The sequence below is a fragment of the Hyalella azteca genome, unplaced genomic scaffold (assembly GCF_000764305.2).
Source record: "Hyalella azteca isolate HAZT.00-mixed unplaced genomic scaffold, Hazt_2.0.2 contig2622, whole genome shotgun sequence".
In the NCBI taxonomy this organism is placed as follows: domain Eukaryota; kingdom Metazoa; phylum Arthropoda; class Malacostraca; order Amphipoda; family Hyalellidae; genus Hyalella; species Hyalella azteca.
The window spans coordinates 41,945-55,593 of NW_025932889.1; the positions used below are offsets into that span (position 1 = coordinate 41,945).

The 13,649-nt window shown below is 37.9% G+C and overlaps 2 protein-coding genes across 4 annotated transcripts; both read left to right on the top strand.

Moving 5' to 3' along the window:
* Positions 1 to 1,529: 1,529 nt before the first annotated feature.
* On the top strand, positions 1,530 to 6,494 carry LOC108666395. 3 transcript variants are annotated; one of them, XM_018153266.2, is made up of 4 exons: positions 1,530 to 1,658; positions 3,638 to 3,784; positions 5,335 to 5,455; positions 5,948 to 6,494. In XM_018153266.2, exons 2-4 carry the CDS (start codon positions 3,638 to 3,640, stop codon positions 6,055 to 6,057), a joined length of 378 nt encoding a protein of 125 aa, XP_018008755.1. In that variant the 5' UTR covers positions 1,530 to 1,658; the 3' UTR covers positions 6,058 to 6,494. The 3 variants fall into 3 exon arrangements, with proteins under 3 accessions (XP_018008755.1, XP_018008752.1, XP_018008754.1); XM_018153263.2 differs by having other exon boundaries at positions 1,531 to 1,704; XM_018153265.2 differs by having other exon boundaries at positions 1,532 to 1,681.
* Positions 6,495 to 8,889: 2,395 nt separating this feature from the next.
* Positions 8,890 to 13,407, top strand: LOC108666392. The gene is made up of 4 exons (XM_018153259.2): positions 8,890 to 8,912; positions 9,484 to 9,639; positions 10,675 to 10,777; positions 11,522 to 13,407. Exons 2-4 carry the CDS (start codon positions 9,499 to 9,501, stop codon positions 11,683 to 11,685), a joined length of 408 nt encoding a protein of 135 aa, XP_018008748.1. The 5' UTR covers positions 8,890 to 8,912; positions 9,484 to 9,498; the 3' UTR covers positions 11,686 to 13,407.
* The last annotated feature ends 242 nt before the right edge of the window (positions 13,408 to 13,649 follow it).

Below are 13,649 nucleotides of genomic sequence, written 5' to 3' on the forward strand. Positions count from 1 at the left end.
GCATGAGAGATGGTAACATCCCTCACACGAAGAACAACTAACTGTCCTCTTCCTGTTGTTAACAGTCGAGCAACTCAGGCACCCGCGTCCTCTCCCCTCCATCCCTCGGCCGTTTCCATAAGGTTAGGCGAAGACCAAGACGGAACGGCTGCTGTGGCTACAATCAAAATTACGCTTATGCTAGATCGGATACAACGTGCAACAAGTCAAGCAAGTGGCACGCCGCAAAAGAATAACGAGCACACTCAGTAGAAAGACGTGTCAATAATAAAATCGCCGCGTCAGCAAAAACGAGACGAGAGAATGGGAGCAACGCACGTGCAAGGCAACAGAGCAAACAACAAGCAATCGAGGAGCTCTAGGCACCACACAACCTGCTCTCGTGGATGCTCAGTTAACACTGATTTTGATAATTGCTAGATTGCTAATTGATTGCTAATTGATTGCTAATTGATTGAATTGCTAATTGCTTTTGATAATTGCTAGATGCTAGATTTTGATAATTGTTTACCCACACTTCGAAGGCATCGCTGTGTTGAGCTCTACAAATTAATCAATTACCCTGAAGATAAATGGTTTATTCGTAAATCACAATATAAAAGTGCTATAAACCACCAATCGTAACCATCTGTGACTATTTGTGTTGAATTTATAATTTACCGATGACGATGAGACGTGATCAGTTCAACGGGACTGCGCAAGAATCTCGACCGCCGCCTTGTTGCCTGTGCTACCGGACGGCCTACACCCTCATTTACAGTCATCACTTATATAAACACAACTTTGGGCTCTGATTCAATACATGTTACATGGAAATTGTAAGCCCCGTTGATTTATGAATGGTAGTTTATGTCAAGGCTTTTGCCGTACTGTAAAACAGGCATGAATTTGAAGTCAATTTAGGAAAATATTTCAGGCACTGAGGAGCATGACAGGAGGTAAAGAAATAACAGTAGAACCGTTGACGCTCATGTTGAACTCGGCGCAGAAAAAGTGAACGCAAAGATATGCTCGGAAATGAAAATGTCTGTTATTGCAATGTTCCAAGTTCTGCAGCATAGAGAAGCAGTTCAAGCCGCTGTTCCGACCATCTAAATGTTTGATTTTCAAATGATACACCATGGTTCAAATCTCAAATAGTTCAAATCAAATAGTTTCATTCTAACAGAAATTACTCAACGGGGTGCAAAGAAAAATTTCACAAGGTGTGTAAATTATATTAATAAAAACGTTACGTGAATACATTAGATCATAATTTTATTGATAGTATCATAATATTCTATGCTTTGTATCTATATACACTTGCCACATGTAAACGATAGGTTTCAACTTTGTTAATAAAACATGAATATTCCAAGAGTCGTAGCTTTGCATTAAATACATTATAAACTATTCTCCTGATATCTATACTGGATATTTTTCGACACTTATTTTTAATTAACAGTTTTAGTGTAAATCCTGAGCCGCAGCGTCCTTATCTTATCAAGAGCGTATCAGCAGTGACTCATCTCAAGATTCATTTAGAGATGTGTAGTGTGAAGACATCGCTTCACTATTCATGCGACTTGCACGATAGTAGACCAGAGTCACCCGTATCTTCCGAACGTTCGCACGCAGGAGTTCTCGTATAGTCAACTTATTTGTTCTCGTATAGTCAACTTATTTGTTCTCGTATAGTCAACTTATATGTTCTCGTATAGTCAAGTGAGTGATGATAATGTCCAGCGTATCTCGTAACAAAATTGTTAGGAGATAAAATTACTGTTGGTTATATGATGCCTAAGTTCAATCAAACTATTGCGATAATCAAGTTATATCGTTGATAACTTATTGTGTTCTATTAATTTTAAGTTCATTTTGATGATTCCGGCACCTAATATGTCTTATCGAAAAACGTATTCACGTTTTTGAGGATAACGCATGTGTGTTAAATATCGTCTTTTTAGTTTCTGATTCAGTGTAAATTGTTTGAAATATGTAATTTTAATAATTTGGAATGTTTAATTTAATATTACACGTACTTTTTACCCTCTGAAATTTTCACGATGATGCTTTTTATTATATCATTTTCTTTAATTAAGTAAATCTGTATTAAGAATATGTTCCTATTTTTAAACGTGACAAACTAACCCGATATACGTAAATGAAACAAGGGTCCCAAATTTTGATTAAATTCAGTTCAGAGCATATCTTGTTTTATTTTAATAAGTTGTTGTAATGAACCCTAGGAATATGTCTTAGCCGTGCGTGTTAAGGTTACAAGCTTTGAATTTCTACAGTTGCCCTAAAATTATATGTGAAGAATGTAAATACGAGGAAAATGCTAAGTACGTTCACAGTATCTTCATTTAAAACGTTTCTAATGCCTACTCCATTATTTGGTGTATGAAACGCTTTCAGTGAAGATATGGTGACTTTAATTTCTTTTTTCTAAATTCTTGATTAAATTGCGATTGAAGAAAACTAAAAAATAAAAGTGAGCGAGCAGAATGTACGGCGCGACGAGCAAACTTGTTCAACCATTGCATTTATCTGTGTTTTCAAGCTATCGATAGCTATAATGTTTTATAACGCAAAACAAAAAACTATTTAAGATCATAAATTATGGAAGATCATGAATTATTTTTCAGATCCGCTTTTTGAAGACTCGGTTGTTAACCACCCACCTCACGTCTGGGGATCAGTTGCGTCTTGGGCAGCCGACGATATTGTTACTTAAGGGGATCCATTGACAGGCTTTATTTTGAATTTAAAAAGTTTAGTAAAGTGATAAGGAGAGCAAATTATTAGCAAGTAGACGTACATAAGTCCCAATCATCACCCAAACAAACAATTTCATTTTCACCTGCATTCGTGGAATGATCTCTATATGATGACGTCACAGATTCAAAACGCTGCATCTCAATTTCACAGTTGGCTGGAATTAAGACAATTATTCCTCTCATTTATTCACTTATTTTCATTGCTAGTCACAACGTTGACGCAGAAAATGTTCCACACATAAATTAGTGGATGAACGCACTAGCCTAACGATTTGCTGCTCGAGTATATTGCGTACATATAATCAACATAGTTAAACGTGCCGTACGTTATATTTTCAGTTCGTTTATTGTGCCTGATTTAGTTTTTATGATTCTAATCCTAATTTGATGGCTGAAAACACATGAATTTATCCAGAATCAATTAATAATTAAAGCTTTTGCATGGGAGATCGAGCAATTAACATGGATATTCGCTTAAAATTATATATTTTATTGACGGCAGTTGAACCGTCCCTATTGTTCTTAATTCAGGTTCAGTGCCTGAATTTCTTCTCCGAAGATTTACCGAAATATCTTAATAAAACGTATTGAAGAAAAAGTCGAATCTTCAAATCATTCCAATGAATTTGAGATTGCATGCATAAATAATTTTGTGTCCTGCCTTTTCATGAATCAACCAAATTTGTATCAACAAATCGACAGGGAAAAGCTTCGTGGCGAAGTAGGTACTCAATGAAACCTAAAGTAATCGGGTGCGAACTTAATTGCTTGCTGTCGACTTTGCCGTAAGTTAACTTTCTGGAAAGTGCTCGTTTTCCGCAGAAATAAACAAGATCGCACACGGAACTTACCTAAATGCGTGACAATATTTGCAGATGGCTCGTTTGTGGTTGATTACTTCGCTGCTGCTGATGGTGGCTGTGTACAGCACCGGGGCCCTAAAGTGCTACTTCTGCGACGACTGTCTGGACGAGCAGCCTCCGTTGCCTGCAGAGTGTAAATCAAGCGTGGACGCCTGCGGGGTGAGACTCCAGGGGGTCTCAGGGTCTCCCTGGTGTATTCTGGTCTCCCTGGTGGAGCTCTAGGTCTCCCTGGTGTATTCTGGTCTCCCTGGTGGAGCTCTAGGTCTCCCTGGTGTATATAAATCAAGCATGGACGCCTGCGGGGTGAGACTCCGGCGAGCTCTAGGTCTCTCTGGTGCATTCTTCAGAAATATTTAATATCAGCTAGTTTCTTTCCCCCAATGGATTTGGTGGTGCGTCTAATACCAACTTTACTTTAACGGTCTGTATAAGAGGGGCAGTTTTGTTCAATTCTTCAATCTTCGTTCAATATATGACAGGTGTTATGGAAATATGACGCTCATACAATTTATGCTACATATTAGACAGTCTTATAAATACAGGTTGCTTCTAATTGTGAAATAATGTAACAGAAATCGGGAGCAGCTTTATTACAGTTCATTCTTACTGCAAGGTTTTCAGATATTCATATGTATAAGATGCACAAAATAGAATATACACGTAGCGCAGCACAGCAAATTTTTATTGAATAATAATTAAACTTAAAAAAAACTTGCAAATGTCAACTTTTAAAAGTTACCGCCACGCTGTCAATCCCTGCACATTCAGGATTTAATAATAACGGGCAATTACGGAAGAAAGAAATATTTTCTGTAAACCGAAATGAATTGATTAATCGTTGATAACTTGCACATTATATCCTTGATCGTGTCTCGGGAAGATGTACGAGATGGGCAGTAGGTTTATCGTTCGTGTCTTAGGATGATATGCGAGATGAGTCGCGGGTTATCTGATAGCAGAATATAATAAACTAATATTTATTTCTAACGATTGCTTATCGCTTCATTTTTCTCAATTTTTTTCAGGCCTAGGCTATGTTTTTCAAACTAATTAAATGAATACTTCGCGTTGATTTACCAGCATTAATGTGATTATTTAAATATTTAAATAAAATATTAGTTTATTATATCTGATAGCGGAATATAATAAACTAATATTTATTTCTTTCTTATCGCTTATGGAAAAACATTGTTTATCGCTTCCTTTTTTCAATTTTTTCAGGACTAGGCTATGTTTTTCAAACTAATTAAATGAATACTTCGCGTTGATTTACAAGCATTAATGTGCCGGTCATCAAATTCCGTCGTCCACGTTTATAACTGTTGGCTACCCTGGGAGGGAGTATTTTTTGTCCTAGTAAAAACGATTAAGTAGCTCAATGGAAAATCAAATTGAAGTCTGTCAGTGCACCTAGAGATGGTAAATTATGCGAAAAGATTTTACTATGCAAATAGTTTCTACCGGTGAAGCCATATTAACATCAGGATGTCATGATTAAAAATGAATAAAAACAGAATGAAAATAAGATGTAATTTTCGTGTGACTCTTCAAAGATGATCTAGCATTCCCATGGCTTCAAATTGATCTGGATGCTCAAGTTTATCCTTTACAATAAGATCCGTTTTTTATATTCCACTGGATCCCAGTTATTCATTTTATAGAATTCAAGATTTTAATTAAATTGGACCCCTGTTTTGTATCCTGTTCAGAAATGGGTGCTTGGAGATATCGTAATGAAGTCATGCGTTCCTAAGAGCGCGTGTGAAGGAGGCGATGCGTTGATGAATGTTGTCAACAGCATCAACACCATAGTCAGGGGCTCACGGTTATGTAAGTGATGACTTCAACACCTCAGTCAGGGGCTCACGGTTATGTAAGTGATGACTTCAACACCTCAGTCAGGGGCTCACGGTTATGTAAGTGATGACCAGGCGAGTGCTTTTTCAGTAGCTGTGTGTGCATGCCTGACATGTATCAGTGATTACCATACGTTTAATCCCTTTATAATAACGAAATGTTGTGGAAAGATCTAGACAAGCGGAAAGATCTTGCTATGATATATTATGATTTCCTCCATCAAAACATCTCATTTTCGCTTCTTCTTAAAATTGCCCGTCCTGCCAGGGGCGACTGGGAAGGGGATGTTAGACTCGATTAGTTCTGTGCGAGAGGCAGAGTTTTTCACTACCGCCCCTCCGCAGCTCTCTCAATTTTGGTCGCTTCACTAGTTTATAGAAAATATTCCTTCAGTTTTGACCACTTTCGTTTTGTCTTTTTTTGTCGTATTTAGTCCGCACTTCTTTCATGTTTGTGTGCCTACAGCGAGCGTCCACTGCTGCGACACCGACGGCTGCAACGGCGCAGGTCTTCCTGCTCCCGCTGCTCTGCTGCTGCTCACCGTTCCGCTCATCGCCAACGTCCTCTTGCGCTGAGCAAAATTTGTCAGAACAATCTATGTTTTATATTGTCTCAGTCATTTCTTTCGTTCTATTTTGTAAAATGAGAATAAATTCACGATTGTAATGTAGATACACAAATAACGATTCAATTTAATCCTTGCTCATGTGATTGTCACATGAGTCATGTTGCAGACAATGCTAAAACACGACGACAAAAGTATTAAAGTAGTTTTATTAAAATGTGATTTAATATTCCGTGAAATCTCAATTTTCCTCTAAAATTGGTTATGGTGTCAGAAGTATGAATGTTTTGACCCAGCTATCAAATACCATTTGAACGGATATCGTGCCTCCACAGTCCCCACGGCAGTCGAGAAAATGTGTTGGAATGCACTCTGTTTCTGTAACTGAAAATTGCAAGCTACTCACATCTGCGTTTCAACTGCAATCTCGTAGATGTGAAGCCATGAGCAAAATGTTTCCATATCGAAATTTTTAATTTTACTTCAATATCTGAAAAAAATTATGAAGCTTTCAATCGCTGTCTCTTATTTTCGAGGTGACTAGACCAAGCGGACTCACTGCCTCTGGCCAGTCACTAACTCACTATAACTCACCTCAGTCACTAACTCACTATGTCCGTTTGGTTTAGGAACATGTGAGATAGTGAAATTTATTAGTGATGGCGAGGCGATTCAGTAAAGGAGATGAAGGGACGTGATGGTTCAGCGCGACTGAGTATGCGAGAATCGAAGTATGAGAAAATGATCGAAATTATTATTGTATTCCTGCTATTAAGAATAAGTCATTAGGAAAAGAGGAATTTTAGGTTTAATACAGCAGCAACCCGCGGAGAACAAAAGTCCTCGGTGCACGAAAAAGCAACTGACGACCAGAAATATGATTAAATAAACGATAAATCGACAAATGAAAACGAAAAGTTACATCCAATATTCAGTTCAGTGTTCAGGCGGCTGTTAGATTGATTCTTAGATTCAGTTGTGTTAGACGTAGTAATTTTTTAATAGGTTTCAAATGAGACTTAGTGTGTCATACTCGTTGGCCGCAAAAAGCTATATGATAGTACAGCGTTGATAATAGATGTGCGACTTGATGTTATTATATTGAATGCGTTGCCAGAAGTTAGAAGTTGAGGGCAGCTGACTGTCGTTGAGCAATGGAAGGCATGATACGGCCTTTGATTGCATAAACTCAAGGGACGACACACCGTGGGTACGAGAGTTTGTGGGTGCGTAGAGGCATGGAAATACGGTATTATTATATTTGCGCAGTCTAGTACATTAGGATAATTTCAGTGCATGGAGTATATATGGGGCTTAGAGTTTTTACGAAGAAGTCACATTATCTTGGAGTGTTAACGAAGAAGTTAGCTAGTTAGGCGGCTACTCAGGCCATCATGAGGACACCGAAACACTCACGGCGCCACAGGTTCGGTTGAGTGACGAGGCACTACCAACAAAACCAAAAAGTTAGATGGAGTAGAAAAAATAGGCCAAGTTTGCTTGAGTAACGATGTCAAATGAAGTTATACGGACTAGAGAAAAGTAACCAAGTTCCGTTAAGAAAAAAAACGACAAATGCAGTTAGATGGAGCAGAAAGAAATTAAAAGTGTAAGTTCGGTTGAGTAAAGAAGACCAACGAAGTTAAATAGAGTAGAAATGAACGACCAAGTTCGGTTAAGTAAAGAAGAGCAACCAAGCTTGGTTGAGCGACAATGAACAACCAGATAGATTGCGTAAAACAGGACAACCAAGTCCGGTGAACTATAGAGGCGACCAACAAAGTTCTGTTGAGGGAAGAACAGCAACGCAGTTTGATTTCAACAAGAAAGCAATTCCCATTCAACGAAACCGTAGCTGTATGATGGACCGCATCAGGGATCAGCTTCTTATGGTAAGTAAACTAGGAATTTAGAGTGGTGTAAAATGGTAGATGTCAGATTGGAATGGATTCGCATGACCCTTGCTGTGAGAGTAATTGTGTTAGCGTTAGACTGTGCACTTTTCCCCAGACATTTTTTTAATATTACCAGTGTTTCACTGCAGCCCTTTCCTTAATTGTACCCGAAGCTTTCCCCGCGCTGTGTATCCATTGACAGAGGCATCTTTAAAATATAAGAATGTAGCTTAAAATCAATTGTGATAATAATGCAGACAACTTTAAATGCATGGTATCTTATTTACCATGTGACGAGCTTCTTTGCGGTATGGAGAATTGAGCATTAATTATCATTAATTAAAGATTTTTGACTTGATCAATTGAATGGACTGTGTCGCTAATTTTCTTTTTTGTGTTGCAGACCCATTGAATTTATGAACCTCGAGGTATTAAAATCGAAGCTAGCTGAATTGACATTGCATGTTAAACTTCTTAACTTTTAATGAGAAATACTGTATGTGTCCTTACATTGGTTCTTCATTCATTATCGATATCGAACAAAAATATCAATTACTCAAACATAGATCCTTATTCTTCCTGGAAATCCAACCAATTAGATTACGATATGAATAAAATTTGAGAACTTTCAATGTAGAGGAATTCGCAAACAATTGTGGGGCTTGCTAATTAATTTGAAATGGTTTGATTATGAGGCATAGTTTACATTGGGGTGGCAAGATGAGTCTCACTCTCAAGTAAAGGAAATATTTGCTCAATTTAGTCTATTCTACAGGAAATAGAAACTCTAATGCTTATCATGCATTAAACATCATTTTTTAAATACCGTGAGCGGAATCTCTCCAATGCAATAAATTCAGTTCACTGATGCGTCACTATCTTATCGAACGCGTATCAGCTGTTGCGCTTTGTTTCTCGCGTTCCTATCAGTTTGTATCAGGCTATGAGTTTGTCATCAACGAGTCTAAAGGCAAGTGCGATGCTTGAACAGACTCGCTGCGGTCTGAAATTGAGACGTGTAATTTGTTCACTCTCACCGCACAATAAGAAGGAAGTTTGTGTGTCAAACCTCAGTTATGGGACGCTTCACAACACTATCACCAATGTGATACGTATATATACTTCCAAAAGTTTGTTTGTTTGTTTGAAGCTTGACGCCGCAAATATGAAGGGGTGGTTATATAGGGCGCGTGTCCATCACACTTATGATGTCAGGATATTGTCTGGACCTGGAATTTAGTCTAAGAGGGGGAATATTGAGATATTTCAAAATCGAAGAAATTTTGTACAAATAATCTAAATTTGGTTCTTAAATTGGCATATACTAATTTAGCTTGAAAAATTCATTAGTTGTTTTAGATTTTAAAACGATAGCCAAATGGGATTCATATGCAAAATGAGGGTTTAAACGGACGTTTCTCTGATAATCAAATATATTAATTCAATTCTCATGAACTTGATTCGTGATTCCAAAATTGCAGGGATTATCGATGCCAGACTAACCTGATACTTTTTAATAATAAACCAGTTGTGTAATTCAGAGGTTTGGCTCCACGATGTCTACCGCATCGTTCATATGGTTCCTGATGGCGGCAAGCGGCACGTTAGCACTCAAGTGCTACTTCTGTACAGACTGCCGCCAAGAACTTCCGGCAGCTCCTGCCGAGTGCAGAACTCCTGCACACGACGCTTGTCTAGTAAGTCTCGATATGGCTGCAATCAGAAATAACTGCAATTAATTGGAAAAGTTTCAATGAATTGTGCGTCGTATAAAACGGAGGTGTATTTGACCGACGAGTGCAGTTGCTAGGGCATGTGTCACTAACGATAATATTCTATTTTTCATTTCACTTTCTTAATACATGCACATGTTTATAACTTTTGCAGGCGTCCAGCCATCCAAATATATGAATGAACGATAGTAAACCATTTCTATAATTGGAAGGGAAACTTTCATTATGATGGTCGCACAGCATTTTAGTCTGGGGGTGGCCATGTGGTTAAAATCACCCGGTTTATGAGCAGCGCGTGTTGGGGGCTCGAAACTCGCAACTAGTTGCGAAAATTCTGGTCGAAATCAGCAAAATGGCCAAGTGGTAGAAGATCGAAATCTGGCCAAAATGGCGTTATAGAAGTTTTCTTCGTCATATTAGATACGATCTCATTATTAAGATCGAGCGATAAAAAACTGGACGTCCGAACCAAGCCTATTGAGCAGAAGTAGATCTGCACTGCAATCACAAGGCCCAAGAATATCGAAGCTTCATGCCTTATTCAAGCGACGATACTTATATTCGAATGAAAAAAAACTATACGTTTCCTAAAGTCGCGTGGTTTTTATCTTTTCATCGTATGGTGCAGCCACTGATTTATTTTCCTCTAACGTATAATTCAAGCATTTCTGCACGTGTATTTTCGGTAGCATTTCACCATTTCTTTCTATTTAATGTTATTGAAATCAAAACTAATCATAGAAAATATAATTTCCCTTGACCATTACACATGTATTTCGACGAGAACAATTATGTATGCAGAATGAACTTTCAAATGTAAATGAGAGCAAGATAGATCCTGTGAAGGAAGATTCGCATAACAATGAATAGCCACGGCGACATCAAATTGGCGATGTTTAATACATTTTTCTGACTATCGCATTTTTGAAGCATTAAAGGCGCAACCGAACAATAAAGCCTGAAATTTTCTTTCTCATTCCCCGCTTGTATCTTGCGCAGAAAGGGGAGCAGGGAGACTTGGTCGAGAAGTCATGTCTTCCAAAACAGTTCTGCCCTGGAGGCGATAAGTTTCATCGGAACAAATACAGCAACATGTCGGGTGGTGAGTGAGCTTATTTCAAAATGCAATAAATAATTAAAAATCGGTAAATTGTGCACTTCTTTATGTCTTGAAGGTTGATAATGGGGAATACTACTAGAATGATGGCAGCAGGTTCAAACGGCACGACGTTACTAAGGAGAGAAAACTCAATCAATTATAAACCTTAAATCTTATGACAAGGAAATCTGTGATTAAACCACTCGCCCTTTCCCGCTGTGTAAAAACGTTTTGGTTTTATATAGAGGCAAGTTGAACTATAAATCATTTATCAATGAGTCTTGCAATACTTTTAAGATTTCTATCCTGATTTTGCTTCAAAGACTAGCTCCAATAATTACTTTTTTTTGGAGAAGCACGAAACGTACAATTGGTATGTCTCATGACGTTCAAATTGCTCTAGAAATGTCCCTGTAAATTGTGATTCATAAATTGAACTTGGCCCTTGTCGCTTCATAAGCGCTGTAGGCATGATCTTGTCCTTTTCGCCAGCCACGTGTAAACCTGCAAGCCAGCTAACCTGCTTGACTGATAACCTGTTGGCTATTCAAACTGCCGTCGTGAACTGACTCAAAAGCTTCCGATCAATTTCAATGTCGTGCATTTTATCGCCGTATAATAGTGATGATTTCTCGGAGCCGAAAATCTCGATTATCGCGCTTTAAAAATCTCACGTATTAAAGAAAGTTAAATAGTTACTTTCATAATCCATCTCCTTGCTCCCTGTAATGCTGGCCATGCCTGCAGCGACCATCCACTGCTGCGACACCGACGGCTGCAACGGCGCAGGTCTTCCTGCTCCCGCCGCTCTGCTCCTGCTCACCGTTCCGCTCATCGCCAGCGTCCTCCTGAGCAGAAATTTTGGTAGAGAAATCTCCACCCAATCTATCATATCCCCGCAGTTTCGGTAAATTAGGTGTTTTTCCATTAATTAGAGTTTGTACGAGAATTATTAAAGCAATGCATTCTGATTCAATGAGTGGAAATAGCTGCTTGTGCAATCTTATACTGCAGCTTACCACCACCTCTTATGTAATTCTATGTCCCGCCAATTGAATCGATTCATTGGCTACATGATCTAATGACTTTCATATAGCACTTGACTCGTGGCGATATGAAACTGCGCGTCGCATGATGCAGAGCGGCATTACATGTGTAGAGGGGCACTGACTATAATTAATGTCATGAACCCAGACTATTTGACGGGGAGCTTGAGCTGGATAGTTCAACAGTTATACCTAATCTAAAATCGAAATATTTTTGGTTTAATCATGCAAGTTTTTATCCGGAAATATTAAATTAGCGGATAAACCTCGGCCACATTTTTAAAATCTAGTATAAGTTTTTCTTCACTGTACGAGATTAAATTATTGTCAGCCTGGTGATGCGACGAAATCAAATTGTTCCCACCCATTATCCTTAAATTCACTTTAAAAATTTGAAGTTTACCTAAGTCTGCTACTCCTTAAGCTTAAATAAGTAGCAATGTGCTTTACTTCATGCTTAACTATATAGTATGATGAATTTTCATTCAAAATGCTCGTTCGCCTCCGAAAGAAAATCGGTTAATAATAGTTTTGTATGTACGCGGATCCCCGTAGCAATATATGACTTTTGAATGTCGAGATTTACAGCAGTATCTTTAGTTTAACACTGCGAGTGAAACGGATTGAAATCTGAGAAGAATATACCATTGATGCTACACTTCTCTGATGTTTGTTGCCAGTTGAAAAGTGGTCTTTGTTTACTTTTAGCAGAATAAAAGCGTGAACGAAGTATCGGCAAATGTTAGTGCAGTGTTTTCCGGAACCATCCTCTTTATGATTTAGTTAGTACAAGTTATTTAAAAATGCCAGTGATGCGGCCTTTCTGCTCACTGCTTATAATTTACCTTGCGGCCAGTAAACGATGAATATAAATAATGTAATTAATCAATGCATTTCGAATATAGATCATTGACAGGATCTCACGAAACAAAGTTATCGAAAAAAATCCGTTTGTGATTAGTTAGAAATGTTCTAAGACATTTCCTAAACCTGATGAATGGCAAACTTACTGACGTTGGAAACTCTTTTAACGGGTATAAGATCCTTTCCCCATTTCACGATTCTTTAAATTGATAGTAATTTAAAAGCAAAAATACTGTTCCCAAGAAAGTGAAAGTTCAGAACGGATTAATTTTCTTGCAGTTGTTCCTTATTAGAAAAATTGATTCAGTAGTCGACCATTTCAGAACTCAGCTCTCCTCCTCCATGAACGGACCGACCTCCTCTTCAGAGGTAGCACAGTCAATAAACGTCTCCTCGAGTTTATCTTGATCGTTTATGGTGAGAAATGCTACCTTACTAACGCTCCAAGACCGAATAAAAAATCTGAATAAAGTATTTTCCTGTCGTATTTTGAACATTAAATTCAACTATCAATCAATTCATGTGAATAGTTCCCAGTAACTCTCAGTGTTTCGAAGTCTTAAAAAAACAGCTGTCTCCTCATCCGGCCTCATCATACCAAGCATGGCATACCATTGTGATACCAAGCATATGGCTTGGTGAAAATTGGTAATTTTGCCTTTTACGTTTTCCTGGCTCATTTTGTAGCTGCTAGTTTTTGCGTAAAGCAATTTCAAAAATATATAAAATGAACATTTTTCAACAATATGTTTAAAGATTTACTTGAATTAAATCTGTATATATAGATCATTACTCTCGTTAATTGCAAATTGCTTGCACTCGTTTGAAAGCTATAAACAAGATGCGTTCAACAAAGTTACTATCATGGATGTACAGTACATGCAATAATTTTTGCATAATGCAGTTTTGAACTTTTATAAAATAACCATTTTATAACAATACCGTATTTACAAATTTTTATTTAT

Excerpts from the sequence above, each read along its gene's own strand:
- LOC108666395 (XM_018153263.2), top strand. Across the intron at positions 3,785-5,334 it reads CAAGCGTGGACGCCTGCGGG|AAATGGGTGCTTGGAGATAT; the intron begins GTGAGACTCCAG and ends TATCCTGTTCAG. Across the intron at positions 5,456-5,947 it reads AGTCAGGGGCTCACGGTTAT|CGAGCGTCCACTGCTGCGAC; the intron begins GTAAGTGATGAC and ends GTGTGCCTACAG.
- LOC108666392 (XM_018153259.2), top strand. The coding sequence starts at position 9,499 with ATGTCTACCGCATCGTTCATATGGTTCCTGATGGCGGCAAGCGGCACG. Across the intron at positions 9,640-10,674 it reads CTGCACACGACGCTTGTCTA|AAAGGGGAGCAGGGAGACTT; the intron begins GTAAGTCTCGAT and ends TATCTTGCGCAG. Across the intron at positions 10,778-11,521 it reads ATACAGCAACATGTCGGGTG|CGACCATCCACTGCTGCGAC; the intron begins GTGAGTGAGCTT and ends CCATGCCTGCAG.